Source organism: Venturia canescens, chromosome 4 (assembly GCF_019457755.1).
Source record: "Venturia canescens isolate UGA chromosome 4, ASM1945775v1, whole genome shotgun sequence".
NCBI classification, from domain to species: domain Eukaryota; kingdom Metazoa; phylum Arthropoda; class Insecta; order Hymenoptera; family Ichneumonidae; genus Venturia; species Venturia canescens.
This window is the reverse complement of record NC_057424.1, coordinates 24,748,987-24,773,900: the sequence shown is the minus strand read 5'-3', so window position 1 is coordinate 24,773,900 and position 24,914 is coordinate 24,748,987. Positions and strand designations below refer to the sequence as shown.

General features: G+C 37.6%; 4 protein-coding genes across 4 annotated transcripts; 3 read left to right on the top strand and 1 right to left on the bottom strand.

The window, feature by feature from the left end:
- Nucleotides 1-563: 563 nt before the first annotated feature.
- sip3 (septin interacting protein 3) lies at nt 564-5,939 on the top strand. The gene is made up of 8 exons (XM_043418109.1): nt 564-941; nt 1,597-1,689; nt 1,795-1,947; nt 2,126-2,416; nt 2,671-2,885; nt 3,004-3,218; nt 3,426-3,726; nt 3,857-5,939. Exons 1-8 carry the CDS (start codon nt 813-815, stop codon nt 4,167-4,169), a joined length of 1,710 nt encoding a protein of 569 aa, XP_043274044.1. The 5' UTR covers nt 564-812; the 3' UTR covers nt 4,170-5,939.
- A 149-nt stretch (nt 5,940-6,088) lies between these two features.
- On the top strand, nt 6,089-15,532 carry Coq6 (ubiquinone biosynthesis protein COQ6, mitochondrial). Its single transcript, XM_043418111.1, has 8 exons — nt 6,089-6,897; nt 7,155-7,345; nt 7,970-8,209; nt 14,046-14,153; nt 14,316-14,378; nt 14,452-14,762; nt 14,859-15,141; nt 15,349-15,532. Exons 1-8 carry the CDS (start codon nt 6,639-6,641, stop codon nt 15,391-15,393), a joined length of 1,500 nt encoding a protein of 499 aa, XP_043274046.1. The 5' UTR covers nt 6,089-6,638; the 3' UTR covers nt 15,394-15,532.
- pyx (pyrexia) lies at nt 8,206-12,481 on the bottom strand. The gene is made up of 5 exons (XM_043418107.1): nt 12,239-12,481; nt 11,718-12,019; nt 11,433-11,615; nt 10,667-11,330; nt 8,206-10,589 (listed from the first exon to the last, which is right to left on the bottom strand). The coding sequence occupies exons 1-5, from the start codon at nt 12,356-12,358 to the stop codon at nt 9,027-9,029; spliced, it is 2,832 nt and encodes a 943-aa protein (XP_043274042.1). The 5' UTR covers nt 12,359-12,481; the 3' UTR covers nt 8,206-9,026.
- Nucleotides 15,533-15,671: 139 nt separating the features above from the next.
- Adck1 (aarF domain containing kinase 1) lies at nt 15,672-19,428 on the top strand. Its single transcript, XM_043418110.1, has 3 exons — nt 15,672-16,760; nt 16,851-16,960; nt 17,271-19,428. Exon 3 carries the CDS (start codon nt 17,326-17,328, stop codon nt 18,892-18,894), a length of 1,569 nt encoding a protein of 522 aa, XP_043274045.1. The 5' UTR covers nt 15,672-16,760; nt 16,851-16,960; nt 17,271-17,325; the 3' UTR covers nt 18,895-19,428.
- The last annotated feature ends 5,486 nt before the right edge of the window (nt 19,429-24,914 follow it).

Here is a 24,914-nt window from a genome sequence, read left to right as displayed (position 1 = left end):
AGACACACAATGAAGGATCCGTACGATAGATAGAAGAACATATTCAGAATAAAGAATAACTGAGGAACAAATTTTTTTGTGCCATAACTTGCAATGCAAAGCCAAAATGTACTGTATTCATAAATTGTTACTTTTTTCCTTTGATTATTATATGAAAATGTTAAATTTGAAAACAAAAACTGCATAGGAATAATTGCGTTACTCGGCTAGTTCGTTGCTTTCCTCTTTCTCTCTTTCTCGCTCAGTGACGGAGAAATTTAAATAATGTGAGAGAAGAAAGACAAGTATCAAAAAAACACAAACGTTTTGTTATAGAAGCGTTATATCCACGTGGTTTCGACTAAAGTTTTCAGGACGAAATTCAATCGAATTGCGTAATCTTATATAGATTATCAGCGATGCGCGGAATATATTGTTTCTCTTTTTAACGCTCTTTCCCTTTCCTTCGTCTTTCTCTCTTTCTTCACCCTTCTCTTTCTCGATGATTCTTTCGTTCCGTCTTTCTCCCCTCTCCCTCTTCCAGATGCTGTCGTCGCACGCACGCCGCGAACAGACGACACGTACGTGTCCCAACTCTTTAGTTGGACGAATCACCGTTTACAAATCGTGTATTCGTCAGCGCGCTAGTGTCATCCAGTATACTTCTTTGCACTTTACTCTAGCGAGTTGTCGGAGTCGGATCGGGAGAGAACAGCTTTTGTGTTTGTTATTCCTTAAAAAAGCACAAATTGAACGAACGCTCGACGAGAAAAACTAAAATTTAAAAAATTACTCGAGGTGCAGAAAGCCGATAAGGCTTCTGAGACGCGATAATGAGGACTGCTGGAATATTACTCATCAGTTTCGCGCTTACGTGCGCCGTTATCAGTAATGCATATTATCAGAAGAAACAGTTCTATCCATCTGTCGTCTACATAACCAAATCGAATCCCTGTATGACTGTGAGTTTCGATTTCACCTTTCCTTTATTACCCCCAGCCCCTCCCCTGAAATTCCGCCGTTTTATTTCCATTCCTACACTTGATATAAAAAAAAATTTGCAATTTGTCTCGACGTACACACGTATTCTTACGTTACTCCGCATACAGCCAAAATCGAAAAGTTTTAACCTACATAAGCAATCCGGAGTGACGACGAGTATTCATCGTTTTTTCGTTACCATCTTTATTTCGAAATCACTTCGACGATACCTGCAATTGAAATAAAAAGTTTCGGCTAATTTTTAATTGTCGGAAGTTAAAAAAGCACGACCTATATGCTCTTCAACATCTGCATCTTTGAAACCAAATTTTTTTTGTTTGGCATATTTGCCACATATGATTTTGAGGTTGCAAAATTTAAATATCCATATCCCATAGCTCTATGTTATTAGTCAGCCTTAGACTTGTGCAAAAAATTTAATAGCGGAACCTATGCAAATTTCAACGTGTTGTATTTTATTCATGATACAGAGTTCCCAAATAGTATGGCTTATCGAGTTTACCCGTTCACCTTTTTTCAAGCTGCAATAAACAAATAGATGATTCGATTGGGAGATATTGAATATATCAAAGCTGGTGAATATTAATATATTTTAAAATTATATTTGTTCTCTAGGTGATATACGTACAGGGATTTATTCTCGTTTATATCACCAACACATTTCTGAGGAAAATATTCTTTGGTAACTTGCGCGCTGCCGAGCTTGAGGTACATATAGAAAAAAAATAAATTTTTTTATTAGTCAGCTATGATAATGGGGTTAAAGTTTACAATGTAAAACGGTTGAAAACTAATTGCTTCTTGAAATTCTAGCACCTGGTGGAAAAAGCCTGGTACGCTGTGACCGAAACATGTCTAGCATTTACAGTGTTCAGAGATGATTTCAGCCCCAAATTTATAGCATTATTCACCCTGTTATTATTCCTAAAATCTTTCCACTGGTTGGCAGAGGACCGAGTGGACTATGTAAGTACCGTTATCAATAAGACTATCCATTTCATTATTTAATGCAAAACAGAAAACAACAGAATATTTCGCACAACCAAATCATATTTACCAACATGAATGATAATGAAATCTTTGGAATTTCTGAATATTTGTTAATTTAATAGATGACGCATGTTGGAACTGCATAAATTTACAGATGGAACGAAGTCCGGTCATAACATGGCTTTTCCATTTGCGAGTAACAACGCTGCTCACTCTCCTGGCGGTAATAAACATTAACATGATTCAGTACGCCTACAATTCAACACAGGTGAAAGGAGCTTCGGTACAATTGGTATTTGGTTTCGAATATGCCATTCTCCTGACCATCGTTCTCAATATTATTGTCAAATACATGTTGCACACGGCTGATTTACGAAGCGAGGGACCTTGGGAAAATAAACCCGTATTCTTATTGTATACAGAACTGATTATTGGATTTTTCAAGGTAAATCAAATTTCTGTCACTCTTAAAAATTGCCAACACTCGGAAGATCGATGAGTCAGGAAAGGAGTAGATTTCTTGAAAATCCTAGAATCCTAGAATTTTATCTTTATGTAACGATGATATTAGAGTACTAAAATATTTTGATTCACAAGTGTGTGTAAAAAAATTTAAACATTCTAATTATGTTTTTAGTATTATTATCATCCTCATTGATGAGATATAATGTACAAAATAATTCTCAATTTTCTTCCTAGGTTATATTGTACGTGTCCTTCGTGGCTATAATGGTGAAACTTTATGCATTACCACTGTTCGCTTTTCGTCCTATGTACTACACTATGCGCAACTTTAAGAAAGCCTTTCAAGACATTGTTATGTCACAGCGAGCCATTAGAAATATGAACACTTTCTATCCGGATGCAACGCCCGAAGAACTCGCGGCTGCTGACAACGTTTGTATCATTTGCAGGTAGTTGAAGAATTTTCTTTGCGAGAAGCAATAAGAAGCAGTTACGAATTTTTTCATGAAAATCATTAGCAATTCGATCCATTTCTGATAAATATTTTAAATTTTTACTTATTCACAGAGAAGAAATGGTTTCGGCTAGTAAAAAATTACCGTGCAATCATATATTTCATACGGCATGTTTGCGCTCGTGGTTTCAACGACAGCAAACGTGTCCAACCTGCAGGCTCAACATTTTGAGGCCTGCAACCGGAAACACCGAACCGAGACCGGCCAATCAACCACAGGGGCCCACACCTACCCCACAACCCGCTCAAACTATTCCCAATCAACAAGGTTTGTCAATTCCAATGTTTTTAATGATACAATTTTCGCGTATACACCAAACCAGATGAGTGATTTACAAACGCAAAAATATTAAGAAAATGATTTCATTGTTTAAATTGTGTTGGCTTACCTGAAAGTTTTTACATCGGAACAATGGCTCAGGCTAATAATTCATCAAACAAATGCATAATTTTTTTTTTTTTTTCACGTTCTAAGATGCTCCGGCACCAAGGTCTATTGTTGAATGGCGAGCTATGAGAAATTTGCCAGGTTCAACGTCGCCTCCGACTCCGGTCCCATTTTTCGCACCGCCGTTTCCAACCACTGTTCCATTACCACCTGTCCCAACACCACCCCCGAATTTAACGACTCTCAGCGAAGATGAACTGCGAGCTATGGAGGGTAATTTGCGTCAAACTGTTGAGGCGCGAATACAAACATTGCAGAGGGTACAACTTTTACTAGATGCGGCAAATGCAATGATGAATCAGTATCAGATGGCAGCAGCGACGGCCAAGTGAGTTTTCAAAAAAAAAAAATTAAAGAAAACGATATATCTAAATTTAATTCTGAAAATGAAGCGCTTATTAACTGCGATTTTCAAAAAGATACTGGAAAATAAATTCTGTTGTTATTTATTGACATAGCATTCCGGTGCCGACGACATCGGGCACGAGAGTAGTCCCCGAGTCAGGGAGCAGCAAGGAGAGTAAGACGCGAGTACCAGAGTCCCATTCTCCTGCGGCGAACAGGAAAGAGGAATGTGCGACGTCATCGAGAACGGGGATCACTTCGAACGACGATGTATCAACGACATCGGAAGGCAGTAACAGCAGTACAGACGGAACGTCGTTACCCTCAACATCACGAGCTGCGGGCGACGAGGACGTAAACAGCGAACAGGCGGCGTTGAGAAAAAGACGATTGCAAAAATTTTCGGTTCAGCCAGCAGCGGATTAGAAAAACACTAAAAAAATCCAGCAAAAGTATAACGACGAGGAAAGGAAGAAAAGAAAACAACTGAAAAAATATACACAATAACAAGAAGAAGCTGCTTTCGTTATGTGATAAAAGTTTATCGGATTGGTCAAGTCACCGATGTATCCCATTTCCAAGGTTTGTCGAACAAGAATTCAAATTTGAGCGTTGCTGATACATTCTGGAAAAATTGCAAGTGATAGAAATTCAATACGACATGTATGTATATATGCCCGATGTATGATGTGTACACACACAAACACACACACACACACACACACACGCAGTATATATATATGATATATATTATATCAGATGGTCACCATCGTAAACTTACGTTTAGGACCAAATTCCATGTTGAAAGGATTCATCGACCCTTCGCTAAAATATAATTGAGAGATCGATAAAATATGCACAGTATCAATTTAATAGAACATAAAAATTCCATTTAATAAAAGCCCTCGACGATACTTTTTTATCTTTGATAAATTAGTCAAAACCTCTTGGTTGTCGTCTGTCTCTATAGCTAATATACCAATGGAAAAACAAAAATATCGCTTATAATTTTTGACTGGGAAAATTTTATATTTATCGTATCCGTAACTCGTTCGCTTTACTGCGAGAATCCGAAAATCCCTGAAGGGGGAGGGAGGCACCGAAAGATTTGCTGATTACACGTGGTTCGATTTATCAAGCCGGAATTTGGTCTTGAATCGAAGGCCATGGCAATGGACTATCCGTGACGAGACAGCCTGTATATCCAATAGCATATATCGTTAATTATACGACTATTTTTTATTTAATTTTACCCCTTTCAAGTGTGAAAAATCCTCTGTGCGTTTTGTGCACTCGGAATGGCAAAGACTAAATATATATATATATCTGTACAAATACATATATACATTTATATATAAAGAGTCGAGTCCCGCAGGTTGATAGATCGAAAATGTGAACTTGAATTTCGAATTAGCCAAATCTGAGTCGAAAAGTCCAACAATATGTTTTATTAAAAATTCATTACCTCCTCATCTTTCATCATCTATCTTGCTCTCGAGCTTCTGAAGACCAGGAACAAAAAAACTGGCAAGAGCGAATCATGTGGACCATAAAATTTTCCACACCCAACCCCCAATCTCATCCGTGCTTGCACAGGGAGGTGCCTTTATTTTGTTTGATAACGCGATGAGGGAGTTTGTAAATCTTCGACACTCGAAGCGAATAAGCTCAGACATTTATTCAAGTTCACGTTACTGATCATTGAAGCTATGATACTCTTTATTTATAAAAATACATATACACATATGTGTATGTGGCTCTGTGTGTATGCATGTATGTCCATACTCGCACACTTTTGGAACTCCAAAAGACTTTTTTACCTTGAGCCTAAGCCGCGTACGCGGGTTAATGAGGGATGAGGGACGATGGCTGATGCTCCAAAGTGATGATTCTTCCATCGTTTGTTGTACACTCGCGACATAGCGATCCTACACGTGTAGATAATATTATTATAAACAAGGTAATATAGCTCTGCGAGAATGAAAAAAAAGTTGTAATAAGATTATTACGTTTGAACATTGAGCGAAATTGATATCACTTCTGAGAATATTCTATGAAACTTCACGATCGTGAAGATTTCATTACGTGTATATAAACTTATATTCACGTGAACTTTATTATAGTTGCGTCTTGTAAAATAAGAGTTCCACGTAACAATCGACACACGTATAATAAACTTATTTGTGTATTTATATATTCATCCGCGTTTTTAAATTCATCGAATTATAATTTTCTATCTTCCTTCAACCGCATCTTTCAACAACAAAAGTAGATGCGGCCGCTCGTTTTTATCTCGATTTGTCGATCGATGTACGATCAATCAGCAAGCAGGGCATTCCTAACGCTGCATGATAATCCATTTAAAAGTTGCTTCCCTAAAGTGTTTTGTCGGCGGGATAACTGAAATGTTTAATATTTAATTGTTTCTTCATTCTAAGGATCATAAAATATCAATTCATTAATTGAGCTTGTCACCATCTAGACTCGCGGTGCCGACTCTATGAGATAATAGTATATTTATGTATGAGGAGTCGCTTATTCCAGAGAGTTTTTACAGAAGCGAGTGTTTTTCAGCTATTATATATTTATATATAATATATCTGGAAATAAACTCATCAAATAGAGCATGGATATACATAATATTTACGATAAAATAAGTTAAAAAATTCTTAACTTTTATTTTGTCCCAGCGAAATACGCTAAAAAAAATGTGACACGCGGAAATTGAAAATTTTTTATGAATTTTTGGGCTTCATTCGATTCGACAATCATTTTATTTTTCTGATCAAATTACTTTTTCCAACTCCCGCAGCTATAATAAAACCGGGAATTTATGCATATTCTCATGCATTCGATCGCGATCAGCTGATTTTTTCATAAAATTTTCGTACAAAAATGTGTTCGTGTTTTTACTTATTCACGGCAGGGGATTGTGCAGGTTACGGCGCAAACGCTGACAAGATGGCGCCCGTTGTCGAAATCGTTTCGTTATCACGGGGACTTTTAAAAAGATTTAGTCAAAAATGTAACGTTAATTATAATTTTTTGTTAATTCGAAGGAACCATCACGATGAAGTGCAAACGAACGATGAAAATTATGACATCGTTATCGCCGGTGGTGGGATGGTTGGCACAACTCTTGCCGTTGCCTTAGGTTAGAAACACTATTTTGCGACGTTTAAATTGTTGTTATCGTTGTGAATTTTTTCGATTGAAATCGTTACAAATCAGAGAATTACTAAAAGAAATGGTTTAAACTTCCAATTCGACTATATTATAAATTTCCAAAATATACTTTTTTTCAACCCAAACTTACTTTCAATCTCGTATAATCCAATCATTCCGGTAATCGAAGCCTGATGAGATTTGAACAATTTTGAAACTCTGTGTTGTTCTCCTTTTATCTATCAGCCAATAATAGAAAACTTGAGTCTAAACGCATATTATTACTGGAGGGTGGTAAAAAGCTCGAGCACAGATGCCAAGAGATATATTCTAATCGAGTTGTCGCATTAAATCAGCAAACAAGAACTTTGCTGTCAAGTATCGGAGCATGGCGACACATTGAGGCTTCTCGTTATGCTCCTGTTAAAAAAATGCAGGTGCGCTACATTGACGAATTTCTTTATACATATATTTTTTCATTTCCCACCATTGATGGAAACAATTGTGTTGACATTTCCATGGTTTGATAAACATTTTCTTGTTGATTTTTTTAATATATCATTGTGATCTAGTCGTGTCTTTTCAGACATTTGGATTGCAAAAAATAAAAACCCAATTGGATTTTTTAAGAATCGACTAGTTTAATAGAGGTGTTTATTTCACAGTCAGGTTTAAAAGAAAAAAAACTTGTAAAAAAGGTTAATGCAAAACGACTAATGAACAAATTGTTAAAAATTCATGTACTCAAATTACCAGTTTTTACAAGTTTGTCGTTTTTTTCTGTTGCTATAACACAAAGGAAGTTGAACCAAAATTTTAACTTGTCAAGTTTATTTTTTTTTTTTTTTACAAAAAAAAAAGGTCGAAGAACACAATTTATCATAACGACAAGACGACGGTGACGCGACCAGGTATTTTCAAGCTTTATTGAAAAAAATCTCCTCTTAAGGTTTTGAAATTTTCATTAATCTTCGCACAAAACCAAACAATTGAATTTTCATAATAATTTAATTCTCGGTAATCGTTGATTTTCGTTTGTACACATTTCTCGTGTCTATCAGGTTTGGGATGCTTGTTCGGACGCCATGATAACTTTCAACGAGGATCATCTGTCCGAAGAGTTTGCATACATAGTAGAAAATGACCTCCTCCTTGATGCTGTCAATAAACAATTAAAACAACATTCATCGGTGAATGTTGTTTATGAAGCGAGAGTTGAGGAAGTTTCATTGCCAAAGAAAAATAATGGAAATGTGAAAATCGTTTTGCAAAACGGCAGTGAATTCAAGACAAAACTTCTTGTGAGTATTTGAAAGTATAATCGTTATAAATGATTAATTTAAATATGTTATCGGTATGTTGCAACACTCGAATTTCATTGTAGAGAATGCCTAGGGTAGCTTATTTCTACTTGGCTGCTCCAATTGTTGCATTAGTAGTGAGACAACGGAGAATGATAATAAATACATATTTTCGAAAATAATTCACATTTTGACATGAAATAAATTATTTTACTTTGTATATCTTTATACAGATTTTCAGTAGTCCCTACTCCATTGAGTTGAATCAATGGTTGAACGATAGGTTGATAAGTGTTATACCGATAACATATTATTAATTGTGTAATAAAATGAAAACTCAAGTTCTACTCTATTTTTTATTTCTATAATTTACTCTCAAAGGTTTTCATACCATCCCCTCATTTTGTAGATTTATATTGTGCATATTATTATAATATTCATCGATGTTTACCGCGGTATCGATTCTCTCCCTTCTTTCGTTTTTCCCCAATTTATTCTGCAATCCCGAATTTTTCTTCCCGAAATTTATTGCAATACTCTCATTGTTTTCTTCATTTCCATTCCCCGTATTCTCTTTTCTTCGAATTTCATCATTATCGCTGGATAGTCATTGCCAATTGCTAGATCTCTGCTTTGACATCTTTACTCCTGTCCTATATATATACATACATACATATGACCGCCCCTTCCTGCATATTCTGTAAATCGATCTACATAAAACATGCCATTTCGTGTGAATATTTGAATTTTCTTCAAGGTACTACATTACCTTGAAGGATCAAAAAATTTGGAGTTGAATCAATGAGCAAACGATTGTTTAAGCGGGAGTGACTCGAAGATCGAGTTCTCTAGCTATATTTTCAACTCGAAGCGTTAACGCGTCTAATCGCAAGCCAATATTTTGGAAAGATCGTTTGAGCTCACCGGCCAATTCCGTAAGCTGTTGACGATTAGCGTCACTCGCCGAAGTCACACTGTACAAACGGCTGATTCTCATATCACCGGATGTCGCAACGTTGTTGACGCTTCTATTCGAAGAATCACCGTAACATTTATTGCGAGTTTTTCTCTCGGTAACTAGACGATAAATTGCTCTGATCAATTCGCGCGGCAAGCGATTTTCCCTAGGATCATTGGGCCGAATATGAATAGCGCAGTAATGGGGTGGATGGAGAAGGAGAGCGCCTCGGCGACACGCTCTGACAATACGTCGGGGAGCGCGATCGAGGAGCTTTGAGAAAAGCATGCTTTCCAAATGGGCAACGAGTTCGGCGCGTCTGACGAGTCTATCGAGTCCGGCGGATCTTCGTAATTCTTGAATGTCCGAAACAGCGAGACCCACCATCAAATTAGTAAGAATTATAGTTACGAGAACGACAAATACGAGTAACAGGAGATGCGACGTGCCCGGATACAATATTTTGGATTCTTTGTCGAAAAATACATCTTCGAATTCTAATTCACCGGACATCATTATAATCGTTTTGAGCAAACCAACGATAGGATTCTCGAAAGACTTGTAATTTTTGTGTAAAACGCTGAAGCCCAATGAAAAACCAACGATAAGACATATGTAAGCGCCGAGGAACTTGAAAAAATTAATCGCCACCTGAGTGAACATCTGTACGTAAAGACCAAACATGGGAAATCTTCCTATAATCATCATAAGTTCTATCCATACGAGGAGTATACCGAGGGCTGCCGCATGATGTTGCCAACTATCGCTCGATTTGAGGAGAACCGCGCAAGTAACGACTATGACTCCCCATTGCAACCAATTTTCCCAGCGCTTCGCGTAAATCGAAACCCCATGGGCCAATTGAAAGATTTCTTTGCACGTCAGCATACACGTAAATATACCGACCGGCCAAAACAATACTCTTGCCAAAGCCTTGCCTTCGTACAAAAATGCTACCGCTACGTAAGCCGTAAAAATAGCAACGAATATCGAATGAAATATAAGGCTGAAGAGAAAAAATTTTCTTATACGAAGCCACTTTAGATAAAGAAAACTTTCGCAAAGCGGGTGTCTCAGTATATGACGTTGACCTACTTCGACGAGGCACAACATAAGATCCGTTTCACCTCGTCCAAGCCCCGGCACAAGTACTCGAAAATCCAACCTCAACTCGCAATCAACGTCCCCTAATTCGTGATCGTGCAATGTTATCGCCTGATCCAAACGAGCGACCAATCGGGGTATTACCTCCGGTGTTCTTCGTATTATAAAGCTCAACGCCGATACTCCACCCTTCGTCCTTGCGGTTACGTCAGCTCCTTTGCTCAACAAAAGTATTACAACTTGCGAACTCTCGTTCAATGCGGCTATGTGGAGCGGCATGTAACCAAATTTGTCGGGTTTGTTTACTTCGGAACCAGCCTGATGAAATAGAAAATTAAATAAAAACTGCTGTGACCGTTCACTTTACTCGCTCCACCGCGCCGCATCGCACACACCTGTATAAGCATCCTGACTAACTCGCTGCTCCCAAGTGCCTTCGCGACCGCTGTATGAAGCGGTGTACGCCCGTCGTTGTCCTCAGCATTTGGATTCGCTCCAGCCTGTATGAGCTGCTCGAGAGTTTCAGCCGATTGAGCCAGAGCCGCAAGATGCATCGCGGTTCTTCCTCGGGAATCTTTCGCCTCCCAAGGAGCCCCGGAATCCAACAATAATTTCGTACACCGAGGACTCGCATCTTCGGCAGCGAGGTGCAACGGAGTCGATCTCGCTGCGCCGCATTGAACTCTTACATCCGCACCGTGACTCAGAAGTAAAGTGAGACTTTCGCTCGCCCCAAGACCAGCCGCAACGTGCAGCGGCGTTTCCGTATAAACTTGAGGATTATTTGGACAAGCGCCAGCTTTCAAAAGAATTTCCACGCATTCGGTCACATTGCTGAGGACAGCGTAATGCAATGGACTCCGTCCTGGGAGCCCGGCGTTCGCATTACCACCAAATTTCATTAACAATTTCATCGAAGTCGCGTCCCCGATTGCCGCTGAGCAATGAAGGGCCGTATACTCTTTCGCGTCATCCCAATCGTTCGGATCCGCACCGGCTTTCAATAATTCTTCAATTATTTTTGACGAGCCTGAACAAGCTGCCAGATGCAGCGGAGTCCTGTTCTCAGCGAATCAACAAAAATCATGGAATTTTAAAATTTCCTTCGATTATATCGAACGAATGATAAATTTTTATTTTTTATAATCAAATTTAATTAACCTTCCATCACCGTCACGAGTTTTCACATTTACACCTCGCTCCAATAAAACTTTCACCAACTCGTATTGACCCAACCAAGACGACGCGAGAAGACACGTTTCCGGCCATTTGGCGAATACAAGACCGGGCTTTGAACTTGCGGCTTCGTCGTTTTCTGCAGCCAGTGAAGCTTTTCTTATACCCCTTATCAATCGAGGCACAAAACGTCAAAGATTATATATATTCGATGTAGCCGCGCGCGCCTCAAGTCTTATTTTTAAATAAGGAATACAACACTATATTTACCCATTAGCAAAACACGGTATTGATAATTTTCTTTCGGTCAGCGTGGTGAGACCCGTGCGGTCGGTGTAATGCCGCACCTCTTCGAGTGCATTGTCCAAACTTTCGCCCTGGATCGTTGAAATTAGGGAGAACGCAGCTTCGCCAGCCGGCAGACGATACAGTGCCAAATTTATTTCTTCGGTGTTCCACGGTTGTTGCTGCGACGATGACAACAGTTTCGTGCACATCAGAGACGCCGAATCACCATCCGAGGATATACTTTTGTCATCCATTTCATCCAACCACATGACCTCGTCGTCAACCTCGGAAATAATATTACGATAAACAAACAATATTTACATATATATAAATAAGGAAACGAAAAAACGTTCTCGTATTATCGTAAATGAAAATATACTGCTTATGAAAGCGGCGTTTCGGCCAATTTATTATCGGCGTGAGTTCATTCCAAAACTATTATTTTTCTATGGTTTTATTAATTATCAAGAGTTATTCTTATTCTTTCTTTACATATTATTAACCTCATATTCCAGAAGGACCGGATTTGATTGCGAGTGGTTACTCGCAACGTCGTTGGAATTTGAAAATTTACGACGGCTGCTCGACAACTTATCCGTTGGCTTCGGACGTCGTGGTAACATTTTTCGGGATTACGCGTTATTAATTGAACGGCTATCCGGATCGCACTAATTTCAAGCGTCCGTCAAGTCAGCTTTCTTCGCTCGCATATGTCAAGTTTCACAACAACTCTCTTCTTCCGTTTTCTTTTCTCCCCCGTTTTCTCTCTCTCTCTCTCTCTCTCTCTCTCTCTCTCTCTCCCTCTCCGTTCCGTTCGATCAACCAACTAAAATTCGTAAGAGCCAAAGTTTACTTTACTCTTTACTCGTTCTCGGACTGCGCTCTACTGATTTCCTCTCCCGGCCTGTATATCTCCAAGCCGCGTGTTCCTCGATGTTTATCAAACAGCAGAACCCACCCGTATATATTTAGATCGAAACGTTAGTCTGGATTTCGTATTTTAACACGTGAAAAAAAAGTCAAATAACCTTTGAGGAAGCAAGATATTACATACAAATTCCTAAATGTTGCACGCTCTCAATTTTCTTTTTTTTTTCAATTATAAACTGTTCCCAACGAAATTCGCTCGCACCGTTATTTATGGAACAATGCTCGTGCGCGATTTCATTTGTGAAAAGTGTGATAGTAAACAATGACGTTGCAGGAAACAGACCGACCGCCGTCATTCAAGATAGTTTAATCCTTATCACGAATATCTCTCCTTTCGCAATATTATTTGTCAACTTTGCATAATTTCATACGATGTTTGTACTAAAATAACAATTCATCGGCATATGAGATCAGATTAAAAGAAATATTTATAATTCTATAAAATTTCGAGCAAAGCACAACAATCGAAGTCAAAAATATTTGATGATGAAGAGGAATTTTCATGCTTATTCTCGAATTGGTTTTAAAAAATGCAAATTCAATGTTTTTGCAATTTTGCAGGAAGAGCTTTTCCACGTGAAAATATATTGATAATTCATTGAATTATTGAATTAAACCAATTTTGTGCTGTCACATTATTAAACAATTTACTTAACGCTTACGTACGATCGTGTATACGAATCAAGAATTTCGCATGAATGATGATAAATCGAAACTTGTTGCGTGCCACCCCCCCCCCCCCCCTTATGAAATGACTTTTCAAAGCCGGATGGACATCTGGAACGCTAACCCAGTTATTTCCGAATCTTGGAACTGCAGCTTCTCGTTCTCGAGTCTCCCACTCTGCGTTATTCGTATTTAGCGGCACATTGTCGTCGATTTCGTTATAGACCCTATATAAATTGGCACGCCGTACGTGCCATATTTTTGCAGTCGGAGATACGGATTTCTTTGGATTTTGTCCTCAACAATGAAATTGTTTGTCCATGTTTTTTTTTTCCTCGGCCGACATCCATTGTGGCATCAGAAAACACATAAATCGCACCGAAGTTATGTATCTCGATAGAATGATTTCATATGGTTATTAACGATTTTGAATTGTTACCAATGAAATCTATCTCTGTTTCTTAGATATCACATCAATCATATTATTTTCTCTATTAATAATAAAATGATAGCTACAACTGTAGCTATGATTGACGCTGAATAAAACTGTAAATCCAATAAACGTGAATTTGCCTCAATGATTTGAAGCAAATACTCGTGTATAGAGTATTCGTTGAAAAGCGGTTATTTTTAATACGGTTCTATTTTCAATGGAACTTAAACGCACAGGGACGCCCGTTTGAAAAGATTAATTAATGTTGAAAATTGTTTCAGGTTGGAGCAGACGGTGCCAATTCTCGCGTCCGACAGGCAATGGGCGTGCAATACGTCAAATGGAATTACGATCAAATGGGAATCGTGGCAACGGTCAAGTTGTCAGAGGTAATTATCGAATAAGATCCGATAGACAGATAACAAAATAACATTGGGATAATAATATTTTTGTCTTTATTCGATATTTCGTTAAATTACAAACAATTTACATTCATTCACACAACGAATTTTGCGTATAATTATCTCTAAATTTCGATGTTTGATTTGAAGCCTATGGAGAACGTTGTAGCGTGGCAACGGTTTCTACCTACCGGTCCGGTCGCACTTTTGCCCGTGAGTAACTTATTTCTCCACTCTATTACAATTTATCGGTTGATTATTAATTTTATAATATAAATCGATTCAGTTGACAGATTCGCTTAGCTCACTCGTCTGGTCAGTCAGCACGAAGAGAGCGAATGAATTATCGAAACAATCGGACGAAGAATTCGTTGACTGTTTGAACGAGGCTCTTTGGAAAGTTTATCCAAAAAATGGAATCGTTGAAAGCGGTATGAAGGCTCTTCAACAACTGCTCGAAGGCCTGTCGCTTGACACCGGTATCGCGAGACAATTGCCACCTTCGATATCGGGAATCATTGAAAATTCACGCGGTGCTTTTCCTTTAGGATTTGGCCACTCTACCTGTTACGTTAAACCAGGAACGGTGCTCGTAGGGTAAAATTTACTATCTCCAATTTATCTGAAACTTCAATCAATTCACGTTTTTTCCCTCCTTCTTTTTCTTAGTTCTCATCAATGTTTTATTTCCAGGGATGCTGCTCACAGAGTTCATCCTCTAGCAGGGCAGGGCGTAAATTTAGGTTTCGGCGATGTTAGAGTTTTGGTAAAACTGCTAGCTGAAGCATCGACGAATGGAGCAATATTTGGCGATATGATGTATTTGTCAAAATATGAGACACTTCGACAGAGGCACAATGTTCCAACGATGTTTGCCATCGACGCTTTGCACAGACTTTATAAAGGCACCGCAGCTCCAATCGTTCTGGCGAGAAGCCTTGGTCTTCAATTGACAAACGCAATCCCACCTCTAAAGGTATATTTATTGAATTATTCAGTTAATAAACCGCTATCAAAATAGTTCATTCGTATTAATGTCGTCGCCGGTGCAGAATATTTAAAAATATACTGAAAAAAATGGCCGAAATAAGTTATGATAAATTATTGGTGTAACAACGAAGTTGGAAAAGATCTCTTCTTTTTTTTGTGCAAATTTCACCGTCTTTTACCGTTTTGTTTTCAGAAAGTTCTCATGCAGCATGCTTCGGATCAAAGTTCGATCTGTTGATCGCTACAAATATCTTTTATCCTCTCTCGATTGTAATTATAAAAAAAATAGCCCATACGCTTTTTAACGTATTACGATGATTGTATATTAACAATGAAATATAAAAATTAAAAAAATATACTGTTCAATCAGAAATCAACCAGAGACATATGTATTTTTCCGCTTACAGATCGCAATTAAGATGATGGATCAGTCGGTAATCACAACCGTGAGTGCGAGATAGCTGCAAATTTTGAAAAGGAAATTTTTCCATATCGTTCGTCTGATTGAAAAAATAAAAATGTCATCGGATTTTTGCGATCGTGCTGCGTACGATGACATTTTTGTTATTTTAATCGGACGAACGATGTCAAAGAGTTTCAATTTCAAAAATTCGAGGTGTGATTACCGACTGATCCATCATTTTAAGGTACGAATTTTTACTCCGAACAAAAATAATCTGGAGTCGCTACCACGCGACTTTAGATCAACAAGTACAGTAAGCGAATCAAAATTCTAAAAAAAAGTTTATTTTTGAACCTTTTAATGTTCACGTTAATCGATAACTGTTGGATTGTATTTTGTGTAAAAAAGAATTAATGATTAGACAGATTAATAACAATATATAGTAATTAACGATCGAGTTGAATGAATTATTGTAATAAGTTTATTAACCCTCTGTTATTGACACACATATTTTTCCCGCACCTGCTCCCTAGACACACATGGGTCAGCCAGTTTCATAAAAATTCAGCAATGTAGTTTGATATCTATAGAAAGAGAACATGCATTAGGAAATGGATAAAAATTAATCTTTATTATTTTTATTCAATGAAAAATGATACAAAGAATGAGAAATTTAGAAACAGACTGGACACCCAACAGACCCATATGTATCAACGGAGGGTTAGGTGATTTATCACTTGCGTGAGTGCGAGAGAGTTAGCTGCAAAATGGTTACACGTTTTACTCGCGACATCCTTGATTTTTTGAGAAAAATAAAAGTTACACCTTGTTCTCTAATAAAATGCAAATATCAACCTACTAAATGTAGAAGAATCCCGAGTTCGGCTCTGCGCCGCCAGATGATCTAATAGCAGCACATATATATGTGTTCACGTGCTGCTGTTGTCACTGCATCGCAACATTCAAGCAACATTCTTCTATGATACCGCTATATATACGTCATAAAATCGTATAACCCACATTCAAAACTCTTACAAAGATGAATATGTACTTACTCGCGCGAATGTAAAAAAGTTATTTAAAAAAAAACTAAAAGTAAACATCAAATGTTCAATTGAACCATTGATTTTCATTGCGTCGAAAGATTTCAGATAAAATCAATATTCTATCATTGTATCTTTTTAAATACGACAGAATAAAAGGTTAGTTCATCATGTAGCAACTTTTTTTTTTACTTATTTACTGATGTTGACTTTATATAATAATGTTTTTTGTCATCCATTGACGTGTAGATGAAGATTTGGTCGATAGGATATATTTCTGTATAAAACCGATCGGACGACGGTATCGCAATTTTTAGGTTGAACGTGTTGAACTTTCACCGCTGTCAGCAGAGTTTATGGTAAAAATATTTCATCGTGTTAATTTTATTTCTTCAATATCAAAATTCTTACGAATTCACCAATTTTGTTTTGCAATCAATTTCCTCTCATAATTTCTCTCCTAATATTTATTCATTTTTCGTTAAGACTGATGTCAACGATCCTTACATTTTTATATATTCACTTTCTACAAATTCAACATTATGTTGGAATAATTATTCATGAAAAAATGCTAAGAATGAAAAAAAATTGAAACATTTATCAAGAAAAAAAAAATAGAGAATGAATGGACAATATTGGATAATGTATTTTGTGTTTATTTGTTTGCAGATTGAATATCATACTTGACCGACGACCAATGATTCTAAGACATTCGTGATAAAGTATGCTGAAATCACAAAAATTCCTCAAATTGGGTGCGGCAGGCGCAGTAGGAGTAGGCACGTTTATGTCGTTGAGAGCAAACGAGTATGATGTAGGATCTATAGGTATTGTTCGTCTTGGACGAGCGGCGATAGCTGTAACGTTGATAGGGGCTTATTACAAAAAGATGCTTTATAGTAGTAACGTTGAGAAGAATACAAAAGAATATGCTAAAGTGAAATCGGACGCGCATAGCTACGGAGCTGAAAAGCTTTTAGAACTCTGTTGCGCCAACAAAGGTGTTTACATAAAAGTGGGACAGCACATTGGAGCATTGGATTATTTGTTGCCACCTGAGTATGTTAGTCGTATGCGAGTACTGCACAGTTCAGCACCGCAATCATCCTTTGCGGATGTATTGACAGTGATGAAAGAGGATTTCAAGAAAGACCCTTATGAAATATTTGAATGGATAGATCCGAAGCCATTGGGAGCAGCGAGTTTGGCGCAAGTGCACCGTGCTGTTCTTAAAGACGGCGGAACAGTGGCTGTCAAAGTACAGCACAGAGCTGTTAAATCTAACTCGTACGTGGATGTTAAAACGATGTCTGTACTGGTGAAAATAACATCTTGGATATTTCCGGAATTCAAATTTGACTGGTTGGTCGACGAAACAAAAAAAAACATTCCGCAGGAATTGAATTTTACTTGCGAGGGTGAAAACGCAGAGAAAGTGAAAAAACTATTTGGTAAATATAAATGGTTAAAAATACCTAAAATTTACCGGGATCTCTCGACCTCGCGTGTGTTAACCATGGAATTTGTGGATGGTGGACAAATCAACGATTTGTCTTATATACGTAAAAACAACATTAATCCGTACGAAGTTAGCAGTAAATTAGGACGATTGTACAGTCACATGATATTCATTACTGGCTTTGTACATTCGGATCCACATCCGGGCAATATTCTTGTGAAAAAAAAAAATAACGAGACTGAAATCGTGCTCCTCGATCATGGTTTGTACGCGGATTTGACTAATGAGTTCAGATGGGAATATTCAAAATTGTGGCTCGCGATACTCGATAGTGATCGTGAAGCAATGAAGAAACATTGCACGAAACTCGGAGTCGGCGACATGTACGGGCTTTTGGCATGTATGGTTTCCGGACGTACGTGGGATGCCCTCATGTCCGGCGTGAGAAAAGTTAAATACGATGCCAATGAGAAAGAACTCTTTCAACGTGATATACCCAATATTTTGCCACAAATAAGCGAAGTTTTGGAAAAGGTTAACAGACAAATGTTACTCATACTGAAAACAAATGATTTGATTAGAAGCATCGAACACACCCTTGGCACAGGCTCCCGTATGTCTGCTTTTATGGAAATGTCCAGATGTTGTGTACGTTCGATGTACAATGAAAAATTGAAATATTGCGACAACAAGTGGTCCAGATACGGTTTATTAATAAGCGAGCGTTGGTCATTAATTAAAATAACTCTCTATTATGTTTATCTCGGTGTACTGAATTTTGATATCCTGAAAAGCGTCGATTCGTTATGGACTAATGACTTCTATCCGTTTTAATCCCTTCTCTTCATTTTTTTTTCTTCATTAAACATGTTCGCTAGCTACCTCGACGGAACCTTTCTCATGGCCGAATCGAATACTTCATCGTTTTTTACCCAGATCCCTTGTAGTTTGAACAAATTTTTATCTTTTTTAAGATAGATTTTAGTTGTTATTGGATAATAATTTCACCTCGAGCGGCGCAAACCCACCTTTTTTTACTTTTCATTGATTCACCAGACCCACGTTTGAGCAGTGCCATTAGCGATTGAAGAGTTGACTGTTTTTTCATAATAATTTTCCCTAGTGAAAAATGAAAAGAAAAACCATAGCCGTATATTCAACATAGTTTGATCCAAGAAATACTTAGCTCTTAATACGAGCCTCATAATTTCTTCTTCAACTCTGTTTGTTACTTATTTCTTATCCGTACATAAAACTTTTATTTATGATGACACGTGACAAATGTACAAATTATTTTTTCAATACGAATCAATGTACATAATGAAAATGTATTGTTATCTGATGAGTAAAAGGGAATCGTTGTTGCAATGTGAGGTAATAATTTTTCCAAAAAAAAATGAGGAATTCATCAATACTGTCAAACCATTTCCGTTTAATTTACTTTAATAACATTCATAATATTTATTCGGTGACAGGGGGAATTTTGAGGAAAAAAATATACATGCAAAGTTCTAAATATGGAGCAGCGAGCATTTTCACATTTTTCATATCCATGATCTAAAATAATGAACAATCGTGACTAATGAATTGTTCAATCTATGATATTTTCATGATAAGCGAAGAGTTAAAAAAATTCAATCATCTTCGTATACCGCTGACATGAGTTGTGAATAACACTGTGGAAATCCATTTGTAGGGGAACATGGGGCAAAGTGGCCACCCACTTTTTTGGGGCATTTTTGAATTCTGGGGCAAAGTGGTCACTCACGGAATTTCGATTTCTGGGGCACAGGATCAGTGAGAATTCTATGATTTCTAAGAAATTGATAGCTATTTGAGGCAGAGGGCGAGAATCATTTTTCGAATTACTGATAAATGTCTATTTTATTTTGATTGACAAAAATCGCACTTATAACGGACTTCATTTTCACCAACACTTGCACACAAGGTGTGCGCCCATTTTAGGCATGTTTCGCAGCGAGTCCAGTCTTCGGAGGAATGCGAATAAAGTTGATCGCAGAAAATACAAGCAACGTCCGCCGCAGACAAGAATATTTCTTTTTTGATGATCTCTTTTCTTACTCACTATAGATTTGCGTGATACGACGGACCCGTGATATCGGCGGTTTTCCCACGATTTGCCTGATAAGAACGGGGTTTTGCCACGGGTAATGGCAAAATTTATCCAAATATTCCAACTAATTTTTTTTTCATCCCATCGAAGGAGGGTCCCCCTACTATGCCTCATTTCTTTTTGGAAGTGGACAATCATCGATTTTCATAGCATTTGAGGGGTTGGCCACTTTGCCCCAAACTTTTTTTTTTCAAAATTCGAGAAATAAGGAGGTGAAATCACTTTTGGGATATAAAAATAAGTAAATGACCACGTGCTAATCGACAAAACTCGTTAAATTCCTTAAGTGGGCCACTTTGCCCCACACTCCCCTATATAGAAACTGAAAGCTTGAAATTAAATGAGTTTAAATGTATAAATGCTCAAATGGAGAAAGTTTTAATAGTAAAAAGCAAAAATATTATTTGCTTAGTCAAGATTTTTTTATTCGTACAGCGCCAATTAATAATTTCAAGTGTAACGTAGTAGACCTTGTGGAGAGATGAATAAAGAATACTATACAAGTTTCGCGTAAATACGTAGATTGTATTTAAGCGGAATAACAGTTTTCGGAGTATACATTGAACCGTTATACATGCTGGACGGCGTATATAAGATCGACTGACTCGATACACGAGCTTGGCCCTTTTGCCACGCACACTCATACATACATACATACATACAGCGTACCGTGCTGCCATCTCGGGACATTACACCCCTCCCCGATTAATCGAGACCACAACCTTTGACTTTTGAACTTTACATTTACACGTCGCTCTTAACACAAGCTTCTCTAGACCCTTAAAATTTTCGGGGTTTATTTCACACTCTTGTTTACAAGTTTAAACGTTCCGGAGCTTTAATCACTCTTTTCGGTCTCTGTATGATTGACAAGTAAATTTCTATCGTAAACGACACTTTTTTTTATCGATTTACAAAGGTCTTTTGCCTCCTTTACATGTTCAACTGTCGGGTTATCGTCCTCACATATTAACACTTCTCACACGAATGTTTAATGCCTCTTTCGGGTTCTGATAAGGGACTTACGTCCTTCGCAATACTACACGTACCCATACTCTCTCTCTCTCTCTCTCTCTCTCTCTCTCTCTCTCTCTCTCTCCCCGTACATTCGGATGAGCTACGCGCAGGTATAGCGAAATTATCGCATCGTTCCCTGTATTAACATTTTCACTTACAGGTGTTTCATCCACACGATCATTACACTCTTTAAATTTGTCATCTGTAATCGGACCGTTCTCACGCACTTCTATGCTCATGGGTGTGTTTAGCTCTATGCGCTCGTTATCATAAAACTTCCCCGCTTTTAATCAACTGGTCCCTATTTTCATCGAAAGGTTTGCAAATGTAATTCCTCTCACCAAGTCTATTCTGGATTATTGCTCGCTGCCACGATGGCTTACTTGGATTTTTATACGAACGAGCATAAATATACAATTTCACCTACTTCGAAACTGCATGACTTTACGGCTTCCATGAAAGTACTGCGTTTGTTTTTCTCTTGCTTTTTCCACTGCTGTCGCATTAAAAAAAAATCTAATCTTGTTTTCACTTTATATTTTAATAACAATTCTGCCGGGGTTTCTCCCGTTGTATCTGCTTATTCGCGTCGTTATTTTCGATTTGTCTCGAGGGTCACTTAAAACTCTAGTTATCGCTCGCTTAAACGAACCTACTGCATTTTCGGCTAATCCATTGGACGATGGGTAATACGGTGCCGATGTGCGGTGGACGATACCATTTCGCTCGCAAAAACTTTTGAATTCTTCGGACGTGAATTGTCTTTCGTTGTCAGAAAATATCATACGCGGTATAAGCCAAATCTCGCGAAGCACTCTCTCCACTTTTCAATTGTACTAACTGAATCAATCTTAGCTATCTTAAATATTTCTGGCCACTTTGAAAAGGCCTTTTCAAATTAGAATTAGATAAACTTTTCCATGAAAGGGTCCTAGAAAATCTATGTGAACTCTTTCGAACGGGTATTCTGCTTCGCGAAATTTTTTACAAATTTCTCAATGTCTTGGTCTAGCTTGGGCCACCAAAAATATTGGCGAGCCAACATTTTCATCTTCGCCATTCCCAAATGCGAGCTATGTAACTCTTCCATGAAAATTGTTCTTAAACTTTTTGGTATGACCGCTCTATATCCCCACATATCACCACACCTTTTTCGACACTCATTTCGTTTATTCGACTAGCGTATGGTTTTAATTGTTCCTCTAGTGCCTTCGGCCATCCGTTTCTTACATACAAAAAAACTTTACTGAGGACACTATCCTTCCATTAAAAAATGAAAATAGTCGTGATCCTCTTTTTCCACTTTTATTTTAAATCTGTAACGGAAGCCTTGACAAGCCATCCGCACCCCCGTTATCTTTGTTTTCCCCGAACAATGCTTGTAACGGTTTATGATCAGAGCACAAAATAAACTCATTTCAGACTACTAAATATTGGAAAAATTTGTTAACTGCCCAATATATAGCTAATGCTTCTCTATGTATCCCAGAATAATTATTTTCTGAATTACAGAGTATTCTAGAAGCGAAAGCGATCGGTTTTTCGAACCATCTGGAAATATGTGCAAAAGCACGGCTCCGATTCCTGTATTCAACGCGTCACACGAAAATTTGACTGCCAATTTGGAATCGAAATGTGTCAAAAAGCTTTCTGCCGACATTTCCTTTTTAATGTTTTGAAATGATTCTTCTTCGCACTCTTTAGACCATTTAAATTTTTTGTTTTTTAACATTTGATATAGAGGCGATAATATATCAGCGAATTTGTGTACAAATTTCGCATAATAGTTTACCATGCCTATAAATAACGCTTGTACCTCTTGAAGACATATGACGGTCTGGAGACCTTGACTATTGCTATGATTTTTTCGGGATCTTTCTTTAACCCTTCCTGGCTAATTATGTGCCCCAGATAGCGGACTTCTGATTGAAAACTGCGCACTTTTTTGCGTTCAATTTGAATCCTGCTTCTGACAGTCTTTTACAAACTAGCTTCTTGCAAATTCTGTAAATGTTCTTTACGGTCTTTTCCGGTTACAATAATGTCGTCTAAAAACATACCACCCCGTTTGCTCCTTGCAGAACTTTTTCCATTGTTCGCTGAAAAATTGAACATGCCGATTTAAGGAGTTTCGGTACAGAAGTCAAAATATTAAGAAATTGATCAAATTTGGTGATAATGTTCTTCAACATCAAGTGCGAAAACTCAAATTTTTTCAAAATTTTCTTCTACTTAGTTATCGAGTAATTACACATTAAAGCAGATTTCTCATGCCCGGAATGTATACCTATATATATGGAAACGCTATGCTTATACACGTAAACTTTAGTGATCAATTACTCGATAACTGTGTAGAAGAAAAATCTTAAAAAATTTGTGTCGTCAAATTTGGCACTAAAGAATATGTTCACCAAATTTTATAAAATTCTGAACTTTTTGAATTTTTAAATTTTTTTAGCATGGATTAGCATGGCAACATTGTATCGCCTGTACCGAAACTCCTTAATCCCAAAGGGGATTAATCGCTGTTAATGACATAAACACCACGATGTGTACTTCAAGCTAATATTTTTTTGGACTCTTCTGTTACTTCCATGCAACTGGTTGCTCGTACGCCACGGATAAATCTAATTTCGAGAACCTTTTTCCCCCACTCAACGCCGCGAAAATGTCCTCAATTCTGGGAAATGGATATTTCACATCTTCGACGAAACGATTTACGGTGGTCTTATAATCCGCACAAACTCTCAAGGTACCGTCCGACTTTAAAATCGAGACCAGCAGAGTACCCCACGCATTCGCGTTTTGTAACGAAATTACTCCATTTTTGATTAAAATGTCGAGTTATTCGTTTAATTTTTTAATTTTTTAAATAAATGTTTTAACATTACATCAAGACATTATTTTTATTATTGTTTTGTCATCAAAATTGAGATCAAATTTCAGAGGGCTGAATTTTTTTCACATCTGGAGTTCCGGAAAAGTATTAAATATTCAACTGAAATGAAATTCGTAACTAGAAATATATATGCAAAAGACATTTTTAACTCGTATATATCAGCCTTCGAATTTGATTTTTCGTTTTTGTATTTGCCATAAAACACGTTTTTTAAGCTTGGAGCTCGGTACGTTGAGTCGTTATCGATCGATAGAGCTCGTAGCAAGAGGAACAGGTATGGCGGTGGCCGCGGCAAAAGGGACGAGTCGTCAGGTCGAGGAAAAATGCCAAGGTACAAGTACGCCAAGTACGTCACCAGGCAATTAGCCCCGCATTGTCTGCGTGTATATATACGAGGACAATGCGGGGTGGTCCAACTGCTCGGTGCAAGGGTTCATAAAAATAAAGCGTTGCAGCTGTACCATGGAAAAGATTTTTTTTTCAACACCTTTGGTTTTGCAAAACTCTTCATATATTTTATTTTTTTAATTTCTCAGAAGAATAATAACATTTTATACATTCCAATGTTCAGGACAATATATACGAAATTATAATTTAACCTATATTTGTCATCCTTTTGGGGCGTGAATTCTCGCCATCGCTTTTTCTTTTTTCATTGTTCCTCTGCTGCTGCTGCGAGTGCTGCTAGAAAAAATTATTCAGTATACACATCAACGCAAGATATTGCTCACAGAAATGTCTTTTCAGTATTCCTATAACCTGATATTTTAAGAACTGTTTTTGACATTGAAAAATAGTTTTATC